The sequence below is a fragment of the Athene cunicularia genome (genome assembly GCF_003259725.1).
Source record: "Athene cunicularia isolate RWA chromosome 1 unlocalized genomic scaffold, athCun1 chr1_part1, whole genome shotgun sequence".
Lineage (NCBI taxonomy): Eukaryota > Metazoa > Chordata > Aves > Strigiformes > Strigidae > Athene > Athene cunicularia.
In genome coordinates, this window is record NW_020799091.1 from 81,356,537 (window position 1) to 81,371,178 (window position 14,642).

Below are 14,642 nucleotides of genomic sequence, written 5' to 3' on the forward strand. Positions count from 1 at the left end.
CTTGCTGTGAACCGAGTCTTGTATGGGAGAGGCCATCCTGCTTTGATCCATGTGCCAGGCTTTCTGCAGTCAGGTCCAGAAACCTACAGCTAATAGATTTGCTGCTGTATTTTTTTGGCCAGCTCTGCTACATATCAGTCACAGCTTGGGTCTGGGTCACTGTATTTTGGTGAGGTTGGGGTGGGGAATGTTTCCCAGGTGCATGCGCTGGGATTGCCCTGTGCATGGAAGCACTAGGAGGTGCTCCAGGAGCCCCCCTGTCCCCCAGCCCCAGGCTGCCTGCCTTCCCTGGGAACCAGCTGTGGCAATGCCGAGCGGGTTTTCGACAGGGCAGCTTGCGGATCCCGTGGGTAGCCGGAGCTAACAGCAGTTGTGCAACTTATCCACAGCTCAGTGTGGCTGCAGAAAATTCGAATTTCAACTCAGTTTAGGGTCACCACCTCTGCTTAACTTTGAAGACTGCTCTTAATTCTTTTGCTAATCCTTGAAGGTGGTTACATCTCCTGAATTTTAAAGGGTTTCTCCTTTTTTTTTTTTTTTTTTTGAGCGAAGCTGAGCAGTGTTTGCTTTAACTCTTTGTCCTAACCCTTTGCTTGTCTTCAAGTGAGGAACTTTGCAGACTGCTCTGAAAACCTTCACTTGGGGATGTGGGCCCATGGAGGGGTAAGGTCTTTTGGGTTCTGCCCTGCTACTTGTCCCCTGAACTGCTGAGGGCATTGTGGAAGGGCTTCAGTGCTGGCAGAGTGGGGAGGAGAAGCATGGAGTATTGGACAAGGATTTTGTAAGAGGGATCTTGTTTGTGGGAGGAAACCTGAAGGGCAGCTTAACGCACTTGCTGTCAGTGGTGCTAATGCTGTTTGTGGCTGAAAGCTTGGATAAAATGAGGTAAAATGCTGATATGATGGCCGAGAGCAGAGTTTTGATTATTGCCTCTCCTAGTGGCTGGAGTGACTATGTCTGAGCCATCTCTGCCTATAGCCTTTTAGTTTCCCAGACTACCTCATTACTTGGGGTAAAATTCTGTGTACTAGATCTCAAACAGCAGAAATTAATGTTTACGCAGAAATTTCAAAGCCAAAAGATTCTGAATTTCCTCACAAGTCTTGTACCGTAATGATGTGAGCCATCACTGAAATGTAAAAATATCAACATAAGATGGTTTTCTATAATCTTTCTAGTCAACTTTGGTACCCTCTGTGTTCAGTCTCTTGTCATCTACAAGCAATTTAATCCAAATTTGAGTTAAACCATGGCCTTTGGGGCTCAGCATCTGAGTGTCTTGTCCCCGTGTGGAGGGGAAGTGAGCAAGGTGCCTTGTTTGATTATGATCTGAGATGAAGAATTTATTTACATCTAATTTGTCTGAGACGTACGTCTGGGTGCATCAAGACTACAATGGTGGCTGGAGGAGTTGCGTCCCATCAACAAGTAGAAGCACACTTGCTGAGAGGAAAAGGTTGTTTGCCTTCCAAAATAAGTAGAGAAATGTTTTTTGTCTGTATATGTAAAGATAACAGTAATTGTCATGAAGTTTGCTGTTGGTTGTTCTTGGTATGCTCTCAGCTGTGAAAATGCCTACTAATGAAACAGATTGTAAAGTTATCCTGGCATAGCATCTGAGAGTGAAACTCCTGAAGTATTTCCTTGTTGTAGTTGCAAAGAAATGTGGAAATAATCAGGCAGCTGTTTAGAGGCAGCAGGAGTGTACTGCAGAGCAGTCCTGTAGAACCTCTTGATGGTAACAGCAAGTTAAAATAGCTTTGTTTTCTGGGATTCACCCCTAGCAATGTGGTGTACTCAGACAGAATGAAGTCTTTAAACATTGCCATTAAATGAGAAAAGAAAGATTTGACTGAAAAGGTCCATATTTTGGGTAGACTTGGCTTGAGTTTAACAGTGGAAGTATCAAAAGATGCTACTGATAGCAGTTAATTTTTGCACATATTCGGAAAGGAGATTACATGCCTTTCTGCCTGTTTTCCTCATTGTGCTTTGACTTTAGCATTTATCTAGCAGTTGTTTCCATTGTTCTTCCTTAGCTGCTAAACTAGTCTCTGAATTTGAAAAGATATTTTGATTGTCTATTCATAAAAACATTATGGTGTGTCCACAAGAGATGTTATTTCCTTACTGCTAAGTTCAAAGCTTGTCAGTTTTGCAGATGTTTCAAGTTACTTTTTGTGCCTTAGGTTAGATTGGCAAGCTTCTTTGAGTGATGAGGAGCTGTTTTCACCAACTGTTACTTATACGGAAGCTTTTTATGATGATATTTTAACATGAGAACAAAATGGTATTGCTGAGCTTCGTAAGTTAGCTCATTTATTGAAGAGTAAGGAGCAACAAAGAGTTGATGTTAGCTTATTCAGAGGGTAAGGTAAATCCTGTCTAACAACACTCACTTTGTGATGTATGAAAATGAAGTGGATTTTTCTGTAATACATGTTTTTTGTATGAGCAATGCTCAAACTGAATCTTGACTTCAACAAACAAAATTGCTTCAACCCAAACCAGTGGAGACTGTTTTTTTTCAAAAAAAATAATCTATTTCTCAGTCTAAGCACTAAGAAACTGACATTTGACAAGAAGTGGCTAAGGATTCTCTGTATGAAAAACTGTAAGATTAGTCAAATGTTTTTAAACAGGCTTGAGGAGTACTGTATTATAAATGGCTTCATGTACCGTTATAAAATTTCAGTGTTTTCATTGTTGGTGGGTTGTTTTTGTTGTGGTTTGGTTTTGTTTTGTTTTAAACTTGGGGTATGTGTTTTGGTCTGCATCTGAACTGCAGCAATGGAGAGACTATTCTTTTATAAGAAAGGCTTTACAGATTGCAGAAACCTTTCCTACAAAGGTTTGTTTAAGGCTGATCTTCAAGTTATATTTCATTTCAGTTTTGTATACATACAGTGTTTTGAATGGAGTTTAAAAAATAAGAATATTGAAATACATTGGAGTTAATAATAAATGTAATTCTAAATAATTAACTCAAGTTTATAAATGAGTGCCATGTTTTAAGTAAGTGAAAATGTACTCTCAAAATGAGAATATGCTAATGGCAGTGCTGCTTGTGTAAAGTATTCCTTGGAACAATTAACAATTAGGTTGCTGAAGTGGTGTAAAATGCTAAAACCAGAAGTATATACTACTATCTTTCCCTAAAATCTGTCTTTGATAAAAATAGTGTTGTCCTTTAATGTTTCTATGATGGTCCTGGTATTTTCATTCCCACAGGGTGCTGCTGGTGCAGGTCCTGTGCAAAACATGGTATTTCCACTTGAGTTAAAGAGGAACTCTCCATTCACTCTCACTAGTAGTAAGGTTTAGATACTGTTTTCAGTTCAGCCTCCAGAAAATGAAAGTTTTAGGAACTGATGTGTATATCACTGGCCCAGTGCCAGCCCTGGCCCAGTTCCAGTGTGGGTAGTTGTATCCTGCCTCCATCAAGCTCCTCTTGAAATGTCAGTTGCTTGTGGGCAAGGGGGTTCAGAAGAACGTTTTGACTGAGCAGGGCAAGAATTGCAGGGTCTGGGTTCTCTTCTGTCGTGTCCTGGACTTTCTCTGTATCACGTCTCTAGCTGTGTTTTTGAAAGAGAAGCGAGCAGCAAAATGTGCAGAAATCCTTGGATTGACTAGTGCCTTTAAAGAAGCTCATTTGCAATGTATAGTATTAACCATCTGTGAGATAGGCTTTATGAAACTCATGGCTCATCTCCAAGAGAATGAAATGCTCTTGGCAGGCATCAGAATAAATTCGGATAAGCCCTGAGGAAGCTTCCTGCAATCTACTTTTTTGGATGGGGCAGTGTGACAGCTCCATACTTGCTATTTTACTTGGGATGTTATGCTTTCTCCCTTGCTTCTGCAGTAAGATTTGAAAAGCAGATAAAACACCCGTAACCCAATTCTTTGTACTTTGCAGATTTCCATGGGATTTCAGGTCTTAGTAGTGATTTTGGCAAGGCTGTGTGAGCAGCATTTCAGAGTGACCTGCTGAATATCTGTGTTCCCTTATCCAGATGCTGAGGAACTGATTACCTACGAAGAATGTAAAGCAGTTTGGTGAATAAGTGGACCCATACTTTTTAAAAAATCTGTACTGGTCCTTGGTATCTTTATGCCAAGTTCTTAAATCTGGAGTAACCTGTTTTCAGGCTTTTTGTGTTCCAAGTTTTAAAAGCTTTATTAAAATTTCATTCATAATCCTGTACAAATTTATTGGTACAGGCTGTATTTATTGACCTGGAGAATTTTTAATATTAATTTGATACAAACCAGTTAATAGGAAACACATCTAGAATAATTTCAGGTGGATGAATGCTGTTCTCCGCGCGTTCATTTTCCAGATAGTGAGAATAAAAAGGCAAGGAAGTTTTGAAAATAATTTGCTTACTCTTTTACCCCTCCAGACTTTTTACACATTCTCAAAGGCATGTGTTTAGTAAAGGTGATGCCAGTTTTTTTCTTTTGAAGGAAAGACAGAATGAAGTATCAGCAAATGTCTCTAACAACCTCTGACCTAATTCTGTTAGGCAGTGCTATTGTGAAAATAATTTACTTGGCATGGAGACTGTCAGTCATTTTTTGGGAATGGTGGTTCTTAAACCTCCCAGTAAGATTGACATTAGATGAAAATGTCTGCTTTTTCTACGTCACATGCGGATGAAAGATTCATTAGTGTTTGTACATTAAAGACAAAAGGTTGAGCATAGGAAATGGGATTTCTTTCAGGTATACTTCAATGCTTATAAATATTAACATGCATCAGCAGAGTTTTTCAAGCCAGTACTCTTTAATAATTTAAATCTTTTGATTAACCATGCTGACTCACATATCCTGGTAGCTGCACAATTTGTATCAATACTTTTTGTAACTTGTGGTATGCTGGCATTGCTAATCTTCCTTCTGGAAGAGAAGTACTCTGTGATCTACATGCTTGAGTTTCTGTAGGCATCTGCAGCTGGCTGTTGTACAAGAGAGGACTCAACTGACCCTTGCACTGAGCAAGTGTGACTGCCCTGCTCCTGCCCTGCCTGCTCACAGGACTTCATTGATTGAAAGCAGTGGTATTAGCTTTTTTTTTTTTAACCTCTGCTCAGGAATTGACGTTTTCTAGTATATCTAGTATATCTATACTTCTGCTGTTAGACTTCAATGTGATACTTAAAATCGTTTGAAGGTGGTTTTAGCGTTTGATGGAATTCTATCCGTGGCTGCATGTGTGTGTGTGCACTGAATCATAAGCCTTGTAGTTCTTGGTGTTGGCATAAAATGTACTGCTTAGAGCTGCTGGAAATGCGTTTTCCTGTTCCTGAAAAGTGAAGTGCTTTCCCCCTAGACGCTCAAAGGTGCAATGGCACATGGAGCATTGATCGATGCGCACAGATGTGAATGGTTCTGGGTTGTGCCAGGAGGAAAGAGTATGGGCAAACCCTTGTGGTGCTGTCAGCGGGCTTTTGCCTAACAGATGTGGTTGCTCTTTGTTGCTTTTTATCGTTGTGTTAGCTGAGGTTGCTAAGCTTTGACAGTTTATCAGCAGCTTGCCTTGCAGCTTAAGAATACGTTGTTCTTTAATGTGATGATCATGCAGAGCTTAAATGGTGAGAATGTTTTGTAGTTAGGTCTTTAAAATATACAATGTATGTGGTGTCTTGCGTGTCATAAACTTTTCCTTTTGTTTTAGATCTTGGAACCCTGCTTGCTCAAAACAGCTAGATTTTTAGTAAATATTTTAGGTGATGTTTCACCTATTTTAGACTTTTTAAACATCTGTTTTTGAAACACAAGATCACAGCATAAAAAGTTATAGAAAAACTGATACGAATGAGCTAAGAACCTGAAGAACCTAATCCATAGCAGACCCTCTTCCTCTGTGCAGCTGGTTATGTAACTACTCTGGCACATTCCTCTTGCTGTTGCCTTCCCAAGCAGTAATCCTTCTGGATCCATGATGTGTTGTTTCTTTGCTTTAAATAATGAGGAACTAGGTATGTAGCCCTGGGCTCCAGGTAGTGTTACAGATATCTGAACAATGATCTGTTCAGAAAGAAATACCTATTTAAGAATGTAGCAAAACTTGTCTGTAACAAGCAGATCATAGTCTCTGTAAACACATATTTGAAAAAAAAAAAAAGGGGGTAAAGTGGGTCAGAGGCATGACACAGTTTTGAGATAAGCTGTTGATAAGCCACTGCTGCAAATATTTGTCTTTGAAACAGTTATAAGAGGGTGGTTGATTCAGAAGGGAGCCCTGGGGTTGCTCTGCAGTTGAGGTCTGAGAGCTGAGCGAGGTGTGCATTGGCTAACAGCAGAAGTTTTTCACTGTGTTCCTTAAAACGTGGGGGCAGTTGATGAACTGGAAAATCTTTCTGCCTCGTTATAGCTTGAGCAATGACAAGTTAAAAAAACATGTGCTTTCTGGGGTTGGGCTGAGATGGAAGGTGCAGCAAGAAAATTTTCTTTAACGTAGGAGCCAGTGATGCTTGTTTTCTTTTTCTTTCTGAATGAGTTGAATATGCATTCAGCTTACATGTGTTCCTCGCAGAGTCTCACAACCTGCACTGAGATTTGAGTGCTTTTGGGCTAGGTTTGCCTGCAAATGCCAAGCAGTGACCATCTACATGGCAGGTAGCAACAGGGGGAGAGAACAGACAAAAACTGTGTGCCAGTTACATACAGAGGAGTCTGTAGTAGCATTAATGGCTAAATGAAAATGCTCTACTTCTGTCTTACTGCTGAAAACCTGTCCCTTGAGAATGCAGGATGGTCACCTCAGCCTGCCTATAGGATTATGGAATAGTCATTTCTGATTTTACCTCTTCTTTCTACTTATGGAAAATAAACTTCATCTCTAGGCTCATGTTCCTGAAGTTTAGGTCTTGCGATCTAAATTAGACCTGCCCAGGGTGTTTGAGAGGTCAGTGCTCTTGGGAGGCTTCAGTGGAAACTTGTTTAGACAGAACTGGTGAGAGCTGGAACAATGTCGGATTGTGCTGGGAAAAGCTGCTTCATGTGGGATGTCTTCAAGGAGCAATTACAAAAATAACACTTGCTGTCAGCCGATAGAGCAGAGCACTGAGTGGATAATAAATACAAAAATCTGCTTTGTGTTCCAGCATCTCAAGATGTAAAGCTTTTCTGTTAAAAGTTTGTATGGCGAATGATAATTTAAAACAGCTACTCTTCCAAATAGCTTGTCATTTCCTTTAAATTTTAATATTGATAAGATGGAGATTTGGTGTGTGGTTTTTGGTTGGTTTGTGGTTTGTTTTTTTTTTTTTAAATGTATCTATTTCTACAACCATAGAAAAACCTCTGGCCTGTCAGAAAGGTGTGCAGGCATCTAGATCTTGCTTTTTCCCCTTCTTATGGCTGCTTGCTAGGGAAGGTGGTGTGATTCGTGTACAGAATGTGTATTTTAATGCTACCTGCTGAAATCCCATTGAACTGAGCAGTGCTGTTCCAGGACTGACTGAGAACAAATATGAGATTAGATTACTACAGCTTTCCGTCCTTCTCTAAGAAATGTTGTTTTCATATGTGGTGTGAAACGAATTTTATTCCTTAATTGGCAAATGACCTGGGAAATTGTTTCATAGAAGCAGTTATACCTTGTAGCAACCTCAGTTCATTCAACATCGTGTTCTTGCCTCAAAAACTGTTGAATAGATCAGTTTTTGACTAATTCTGTTTATCATCCTGAGGTTAGATTTGGCAAGCAACAACTGAAACCTGCCACCATGAAAAATTATTTTCAATGTGTTCTTCATTAGTCTTTTCTTCAATATTTGGCTGTGACTTGAGGATTACAGTTTTCTGCTGGAGAATTAAAAAAAAACTGGCAATGAAAATTGACTGTCAGTAGTTCTGTATTAAAATCTCTTGAAGTATCAAGATATGCAAGTTGTTTGGTTTACATGTGTGTCTGTTTAGCAGTGCACAAATAGAAAATACCAGTTCTTTTCTTGCTAGCTTGCTGAAAAGTATGCAAACCAAACAGACAACAGGAAAAGATAGAAAGAATTTAAACGTCAGTTGGATAAAAGCAGAACTGATGTTTCCCCTGTATTTTTTAGGTGTTACTTTCATATATATAATTTCCAAAGTGCTCTCTGTTTTATTAGAGCAAGAGTCTAGTTTCAGCTTGAAAAAATTTGTATCGCATTAGTATACAATATACAATCCCTTTAATTCAGATGGATCTTGGAGACACTTAACAGTATATCGCACAAATTAGCTTAATTTCAGTATTGCATATCACTAAATGTAATTACCCATCAAGAGTCTATGTGCACTGACCCTGCAAAAGGTTAAACCAGGAAGAAAGAAAGAAAAAAAAAAAAAAAGAGTATTCAGTTTAAGCTGCTGTGGAAATCTGAGCAGGCAGCATGTTCTGAGGAATTAATTTTGGATGAAGGCTAATCTGCCACCTACCTCTGCGGTTGTTGAAGAGAGGAGCTGCTCCCCTTAGCAGCTCTAAGTAGGGTTCTGAGGTAGGTAGTATGAAATGTTCTCTGGAAGGAACCCAAGACCCTCGCCTTTAACTGTACAACAAACCTGGTGAGAGTAAATGCCTGTACCTACAGTTTAATCTGTATGAATACCTACAATTAATTATGTAATAAATTTGGCTACTCTGTCAGCTTGCATCTTTTGCGCTAGTCCATTAACAAAGAGATCAGGATTTAGTTGCACAAATAACAAAGAGGAGCTTGTGCCTATAAAATATATTTCTGTTACCACCAAAGAGCAAAATTACAGAAGAGGCAGTTTCAGGTTCATTGGCTGTAAGAGCACTTGAGAAACAACACCGTCTTTTTTAGAGAAGGTGCATCCTTGATAAAAATTTTTAGTCTGCGTGATCAGAATAAAATGTTCATGTTTCCATATCAGGAACAAGCAAAGCATTTATGGCATTCAGCAACCTTAATATTTCAAAGTGTAGAAAAAGATATGGAAAATTAACTCTCAGTATTTTTTCAGGAGGATGATAGCATCACAAATCCCCCTGTGAAAGTCCCAGTTGCTCAGTGTTTCCTCTTTCCAGCAGCTGGTGAGTGGAAGCGCAGATCATGGTAATGCTGTTGCTCCGTGCCAGCAAGAATAGGATGCCATGGCAGGAAAGCAGCCCAAGTGGAGAAAAATCCCTCTAGGATACACCCAGGGATTTTGCATGCCATTTTTGTGTCACAGCAGCTGCAATCCTGGGCACTGTTTGTGGGTCATGCAGGAGGCGAGTGCCCACACCCTGCCACAGGACGACCTGGGTGCAGGCAGATGCCCAGCTTTTGCAAACTGTGTTGTTCAGCGCTGTCCTTTGTTTAACAAACCTCTCCCGTGGCAAACCAGGGCTGTGTACCCAGACTGAATTTCAGCATGGTTGTGCCCCTTCTCCCTCTGCTTTCCCCCAGGTTGCTGAACTTACACACCTGGGACATGCAGCAAGCCCACAGCCAGTGGCTTCCCACATACCTGCTGCTGCAACATTGTCCCCAGAGCTGTGGGGGTCTGGTGTGCCTGGGCAGTTGTGCCCTGGGGAGTTGGCTGGGCTGCAGCTGCCATGCACACTCCCTGTCGTGGATCAAACCTGATGGGCTGTGCTCCGCGCCTCTGCACCAGGCAGAACCAGGGACACTGGTGGGGAAGGACTGTGGAGAAGCGGGAGGTGTGGGCAGCGAGGTTGAGTGACTTAGGAGCATCCAGAGATGAGGGTAAGGAAGCCAGTACCTGCTTTGGAGTTCAGAAATGGTGCTGATGCTCTGCCCAGCCCTCCCAGAACAGTGCCGGTACCACGATGGGCTGTCCCGGCAGCATGCCCATACTGCAGGCAGGCAGGTGTTGCTCCCGCAGCACGGTGGGCATTACCTGTGGTGTCACCACCTGCTGCGGGACCCCCATAGCCTTCTGGTGGGGAATGCACTGGTGCAGCAGGACCCCACCATGGGCAATGTCGTTCCCTATAGCAGTGGGGAGCCCTCTGCAACAGTGGGATCTGGATAGTGCCATCCACTGAGGTGGATGCGATGTGTTTGACTCCATTCCATGTTCTGGACAAGGCACAGCTCTCCTCCAAGGAGTTCTTGTACACAGAATCAATCTCCCTTTTCGTCAAGCAGTAAGAAAAAAGAAAGCTGCTTGTTACATCTTGTGATCAAGGAATTAAACCATGCATCTCCAAAACTCGCAGGAAGAGAAGAAAGCCACAGCTCATTTAGTCAAAGCAGAAGCCACATCCAGAGAAGAAAGAATTTCCTTGAAGATAACTTTTTTTGGTTAGTAAGAATTACCATTCCAAAACATTTGGTTTTTCAGTAATAGTTTCACCTGAAGTTTTGCCACAGCGTGTGTGTGTGTGTGTGTGTGTGTGTGTGTGTGTGTGTGTATATATATATATATATACACACACACATACACATAAAAATAAATTAGAAAAACCAGACTATTCATTTGTGCTATTTGTTTATATATATGATCTGGGAGCAGTTTCTGTCAGGCTGTTGTAGCTTGGGAGTGGTCTGTGGATGGGATTTTCTGGAGAGCAGCACTTTATCAGTGAAGAAACAGCACAGCTCTACTGTCATGCTGCACATGGGTGATGCACCTCACCAGCAGACACTGCCAATCTAGATGTATTTTGGGGAAAACAGTTTGGGGCTTTCTTTTATGTCTGGGGGGAATGGGGTTTTTTTCTAACATCGATGCCCAGCAGAGGTTTGTTTGTGAACATCTGGGAGCTCCAGGCATGGGAGCATTGGCACCTGTGCTTAAAACCTGCTGGTAGCTGTTGCTTGTTTAGCTGTAGTCTGAGCATGTGAACGTAGAGCTGTTTGCTTTGTAGAGGTGGCTGAATGAAGCAAACAGTGAAGTATATATAGAAATCAAACTTCAGTGCTGAGACCATGTTAATTTTTCACAAAGTGTTCTGCACGAGAGGTGCGATGAAGTGTTTTTCGTGTTGTGTTCATGTTCCCGGTACAGTATTTGTCTGAACTGTTGTTGTAAGGGCTAATACTAAGTACATTTTTCTGTGAATACCTTAGATTCTTCAGCGGAAATGTTTTACTGGATGGTGTACCTAACAAGTTGTTATTTCACCTGCTATTAAAATCATACGTAGTATGTTTTAGGTTGGTTTAGGATAGCAGTGTTACTCAGTAATGCTTCTGAAAAGCTCAACAGCTACCTATCTGTCTCTGATATACTAAGGGGAATGTGATCAGACAGCAATGTCCTGAGTTGAAACAAATACACTTAATAGAAAACTTTAAATACAACAAGCGTTTTGCATTTAATGAATTTTTTCTTTGTTTGTGCAGAGATATTTACGTTCCCTGGAAGAATGAAATGCATTTAACCAACTATGTGTCTCTCCTCTTTTAGATTACAGAAATTTGTGGAGCCAAGCGTGTGGGTTATTTTGGTCCTGCTCAATTTTATATTGCTTTGAAGTTAATTGCAGCAGCACAGTCAGGGTTCCCAGTACGGATTGAGAGCATTAAGAATGGTAAGTAACAAATCTTGTTTACAGTGCTATGCACTTAGTTTTTGCTTGTCACCACTCTGTGGTGGTAAACCTTTTGTTCTAATGTGTCTGTGAAACAATCGTATTTTGAGGAGCAAAGAAAGAGTAGAAGGTAATGTTACATTCTCTAAGTGACTGGTAGAAAATTGCAGTGAATTACATCTATGGCAAAGCTGAGATGACATCCCCCTCTGGAAAAGGCATTACCAAAGGAATGGCATGAATGACAGCTTATCAGTGCTGGGGATGCATTTCTCTCTCACCTTCAGCCTCTGATCTTGACAGCTCTGCAGAGTGGGAGCTGATAGCTGCTTTGGGTGGAGGTGTGTTGTGGGGGATGTGGGCAGGTCAGGGGTCCCCCTGTGCAGGGCAGTTTGCAACACTCATCTGTTTTAGCAAATAATCCTGCTGAAATAAATGGGTAATGGTGACAAAATCATGGTGTATCCTATCAGTAGGTATAAAAACATGCATTAGATATAATGTAAAACAGCTTTGTCTTCTTGGTGAATTGACAGTAATATTAATTGTACCCTTCTTGGTAGAGAAAAACGCTTCTTTAAGAGGCATATCAAACTCAAGGATGAAGAGAGAAAGCAGGTCCCTTTTAGCTGTGAAACCTTGATAGCGACTAAATGGAAGGGGCTCGATGTTCTTGCCTTGCTGATGCATGCTCTACTTCAGCAGCGCTCAGGCTGCAAAACACATGGCTTTTCACTTGGGCTTGAGCCTGAACAGGTTTGAACCCTTAGCTCCCATATCCCAGGCAGGCATTCAGACTGGGCTTTGAGTCTGTGTTCTGAGCAGGAGTGCTTGCCACCATCCCGCTGAAGGCAGCAATGCAACTGGCCAGGAGATCAGAAAGGAGGAAAGGCAGGACCTACCCATAGTCTCGCAATCAGGTCACTGCTCCCAGCGCAGTTTCTGCTCTGCTGTCCCTGCTAAGGACAACAAAATGTGAATTCACCTATGTGGCAGGGCACAGGGAGGGGGTTTCCCAGCCTGGCCCATCCCGAAGTGGAAGCCTGGCTGGAAAGCCTGTACCGACCTGTGTGAGCTGTGCTCCTGTGGTGCAGAGCGCCTGACCAAGTGGACGGGATCAGATGCATCTGGTGTGGTTTGGTTTGGTGCCGTGCTGGCAGGGGAGTTTAAACCAGGGCTAAAGCGGGGTGGCCTGGGTTTGTCTGTCAGTTTTTCTTACAGACAGCTTGTGTGCTCTCTCTTGCATTGTCGCCCTTTTTAAGGATGCTAATTTGGAAAAATAAAAATCACAGCAAAACCTAACAGACTGAATTAGAAACCTGAACTAAGTGAGACTATATGTTTTACAAGTCCAGCTTCTGCAGATAATCCACAAATTCGAGTGAAGAAGGGTACTTGCAGTCCTTGTACTGATAGCCTGCTTACTTACTGTTACTGAAACCCTTCCAGTGTTCATTACATTTTCTCTTGAAATGTATGAGTTCCTTTAGAGTGACATGCACCAAACTCAATTAATTTTTTTCCTTCTGGTAGTAGCTGTAGGTGTAAATGATTACAGAGGTGATGTATGGCTTTGCTTAGTTTTGAGCATTCTGCTGATTTTAGTTGTATTGATCTTTCAGGGTGGCTGCACAACAAAAAAAGGTGTTTCATGAAAATAATCCTGAATTGTCTTAAAGAGTGACAAAGTGTCACTACTCTTCTCTGCAGAGCAGATGCAGTGTGGGACCTTTTGACACCAGGGCTTGGCATGATCTCTAAACCCTACCATTTTTAATTTGTTTCTTTTATGATGGCAGCATTGAGGATGCTGTGATCCTAACTGATTAATTCATCAGTCCCACAGTTTCTGTGGAAAACTATTCTTTTCGTTACAGACAACGTTTTGAAGGCAGGAAATGAGTTTGCCACTTGCTTTAACGTGCACAAGGCTTATTTCTTTCTCCTTGCGTGGAGAAATAATATATTAAGCTAGTGAATGTAGCTTTGTGTACCATTCACATTTTTATCAAGTCTTGTTTTAACAAGAGTTCCACACTTATAAATGTTACAAAATATAAATAGTTCTCTTTTATAGACAAACTTTTCATTGGTTTTACAAGACAATACTGCTTAAAGTACTTTTAATGTTTTGTACTCTCAATTGATTTTTTTTTTCTCTTTTAATGAAGAATTGCCTCTGCCACGGTTTATGGCGTTGAAAAATGACAGTGAAGTACGTTATGGGACTTCAGCAGAACACCATGGAGTTAAATTTCAGGTTCCACATGCACCTTTGGAAAAAAATTCCTACAAAAGAACAGATGAAGGGGACAAACAGGTAACAGGCCTGTCTCCTTCATGCCAATATGTGACTATTCATCCTCCTTTTGGGTCCAGTCCTGTAAACAATTACAGTCCTGTTAGCTTACAAAGTTTTGCAGTATTAGACAAGAGATGATTTTGATGCATCCAAGTTGCATCCCTGAAGGGAATTTCTCTATATGAGCTTGTATAAAGCTGTCGGCTCTGTAATATGCTGTGTAAGTTCTTTCAGTGTTGTCCTTTTACTTGGTCCAGCACTGTTTATTGGAGAATTTAATAAAGCTGCCTAAGGGAGATTTGTATTACATGTATTTAGGATAGCTGCGAGCACTTACTCAGATACAAGCAGCTTCACAGTGCAACCTTGATTTTTCATAATTTTCCCCAGGCCCAACACCTCTTCTGGTACCATATCAGGTCATGTTGTAAATGCCTGGTGGCAGGAGATTATCTTCCCATAATGCACGCACACATTTATCACATGGTGCATTGACGTGAGTAACGGCGTTCCCATCCTGAGGTCAACCAACAGGAATGAGATGATAAGATACACAGGTGGAATAACAGGATAAAGAAGAGGAGCATGGGTGCCTATCTGTCTATGTGTACTGATGCTGAAGCAGAACGCTGCCCTCAGACCTCTGGCTCCATCTAGGTTGTCTGGGCTGTGTTATATTTTCTTTTTTACATGTAGACTGTTTCAGGATCACATCCTCTTCCTAAACAATCTGTTAAGGGAAAGAGAACGCTGTAGGATAGATACTCAGTAACACCTACAAATCCACAGAGTGTTTAAAATACTAATTCAGAGATTTATTTAAATTTTTTGTGTTTTATA

At 41.2% G+C, this 14,642-nt stretch overlaps 1 protein-coding gene across 1 annotated transcript in view; it reads left to right on the forward strand.

Annotated features, from left to right (window-relative positions):
- The window catches only part of REPS2 (RALBP1 associated Eps domain containing 2), a 130,222-nt gene that overhangs the window by 51,974 nt on the left and 63,606 nt on the right, over positions 1 to 14,642 (forward strand). Inside the window, exons 2-3 of the mRNA XM_026846229.1 lie at positions 11,377 to 11,500; positions 13,672 to 13,820. Of these exons, the coding sequence (XP_026702030.1) occupies positions 11,377 to 11,500; positions 13,672 to 13,820 (273 nt within the window). The remainder of the gene's footprint in view (positions 1 to 11,376; positions 11,501 to 13,671; positions 13,821 to 14,642) is intronic.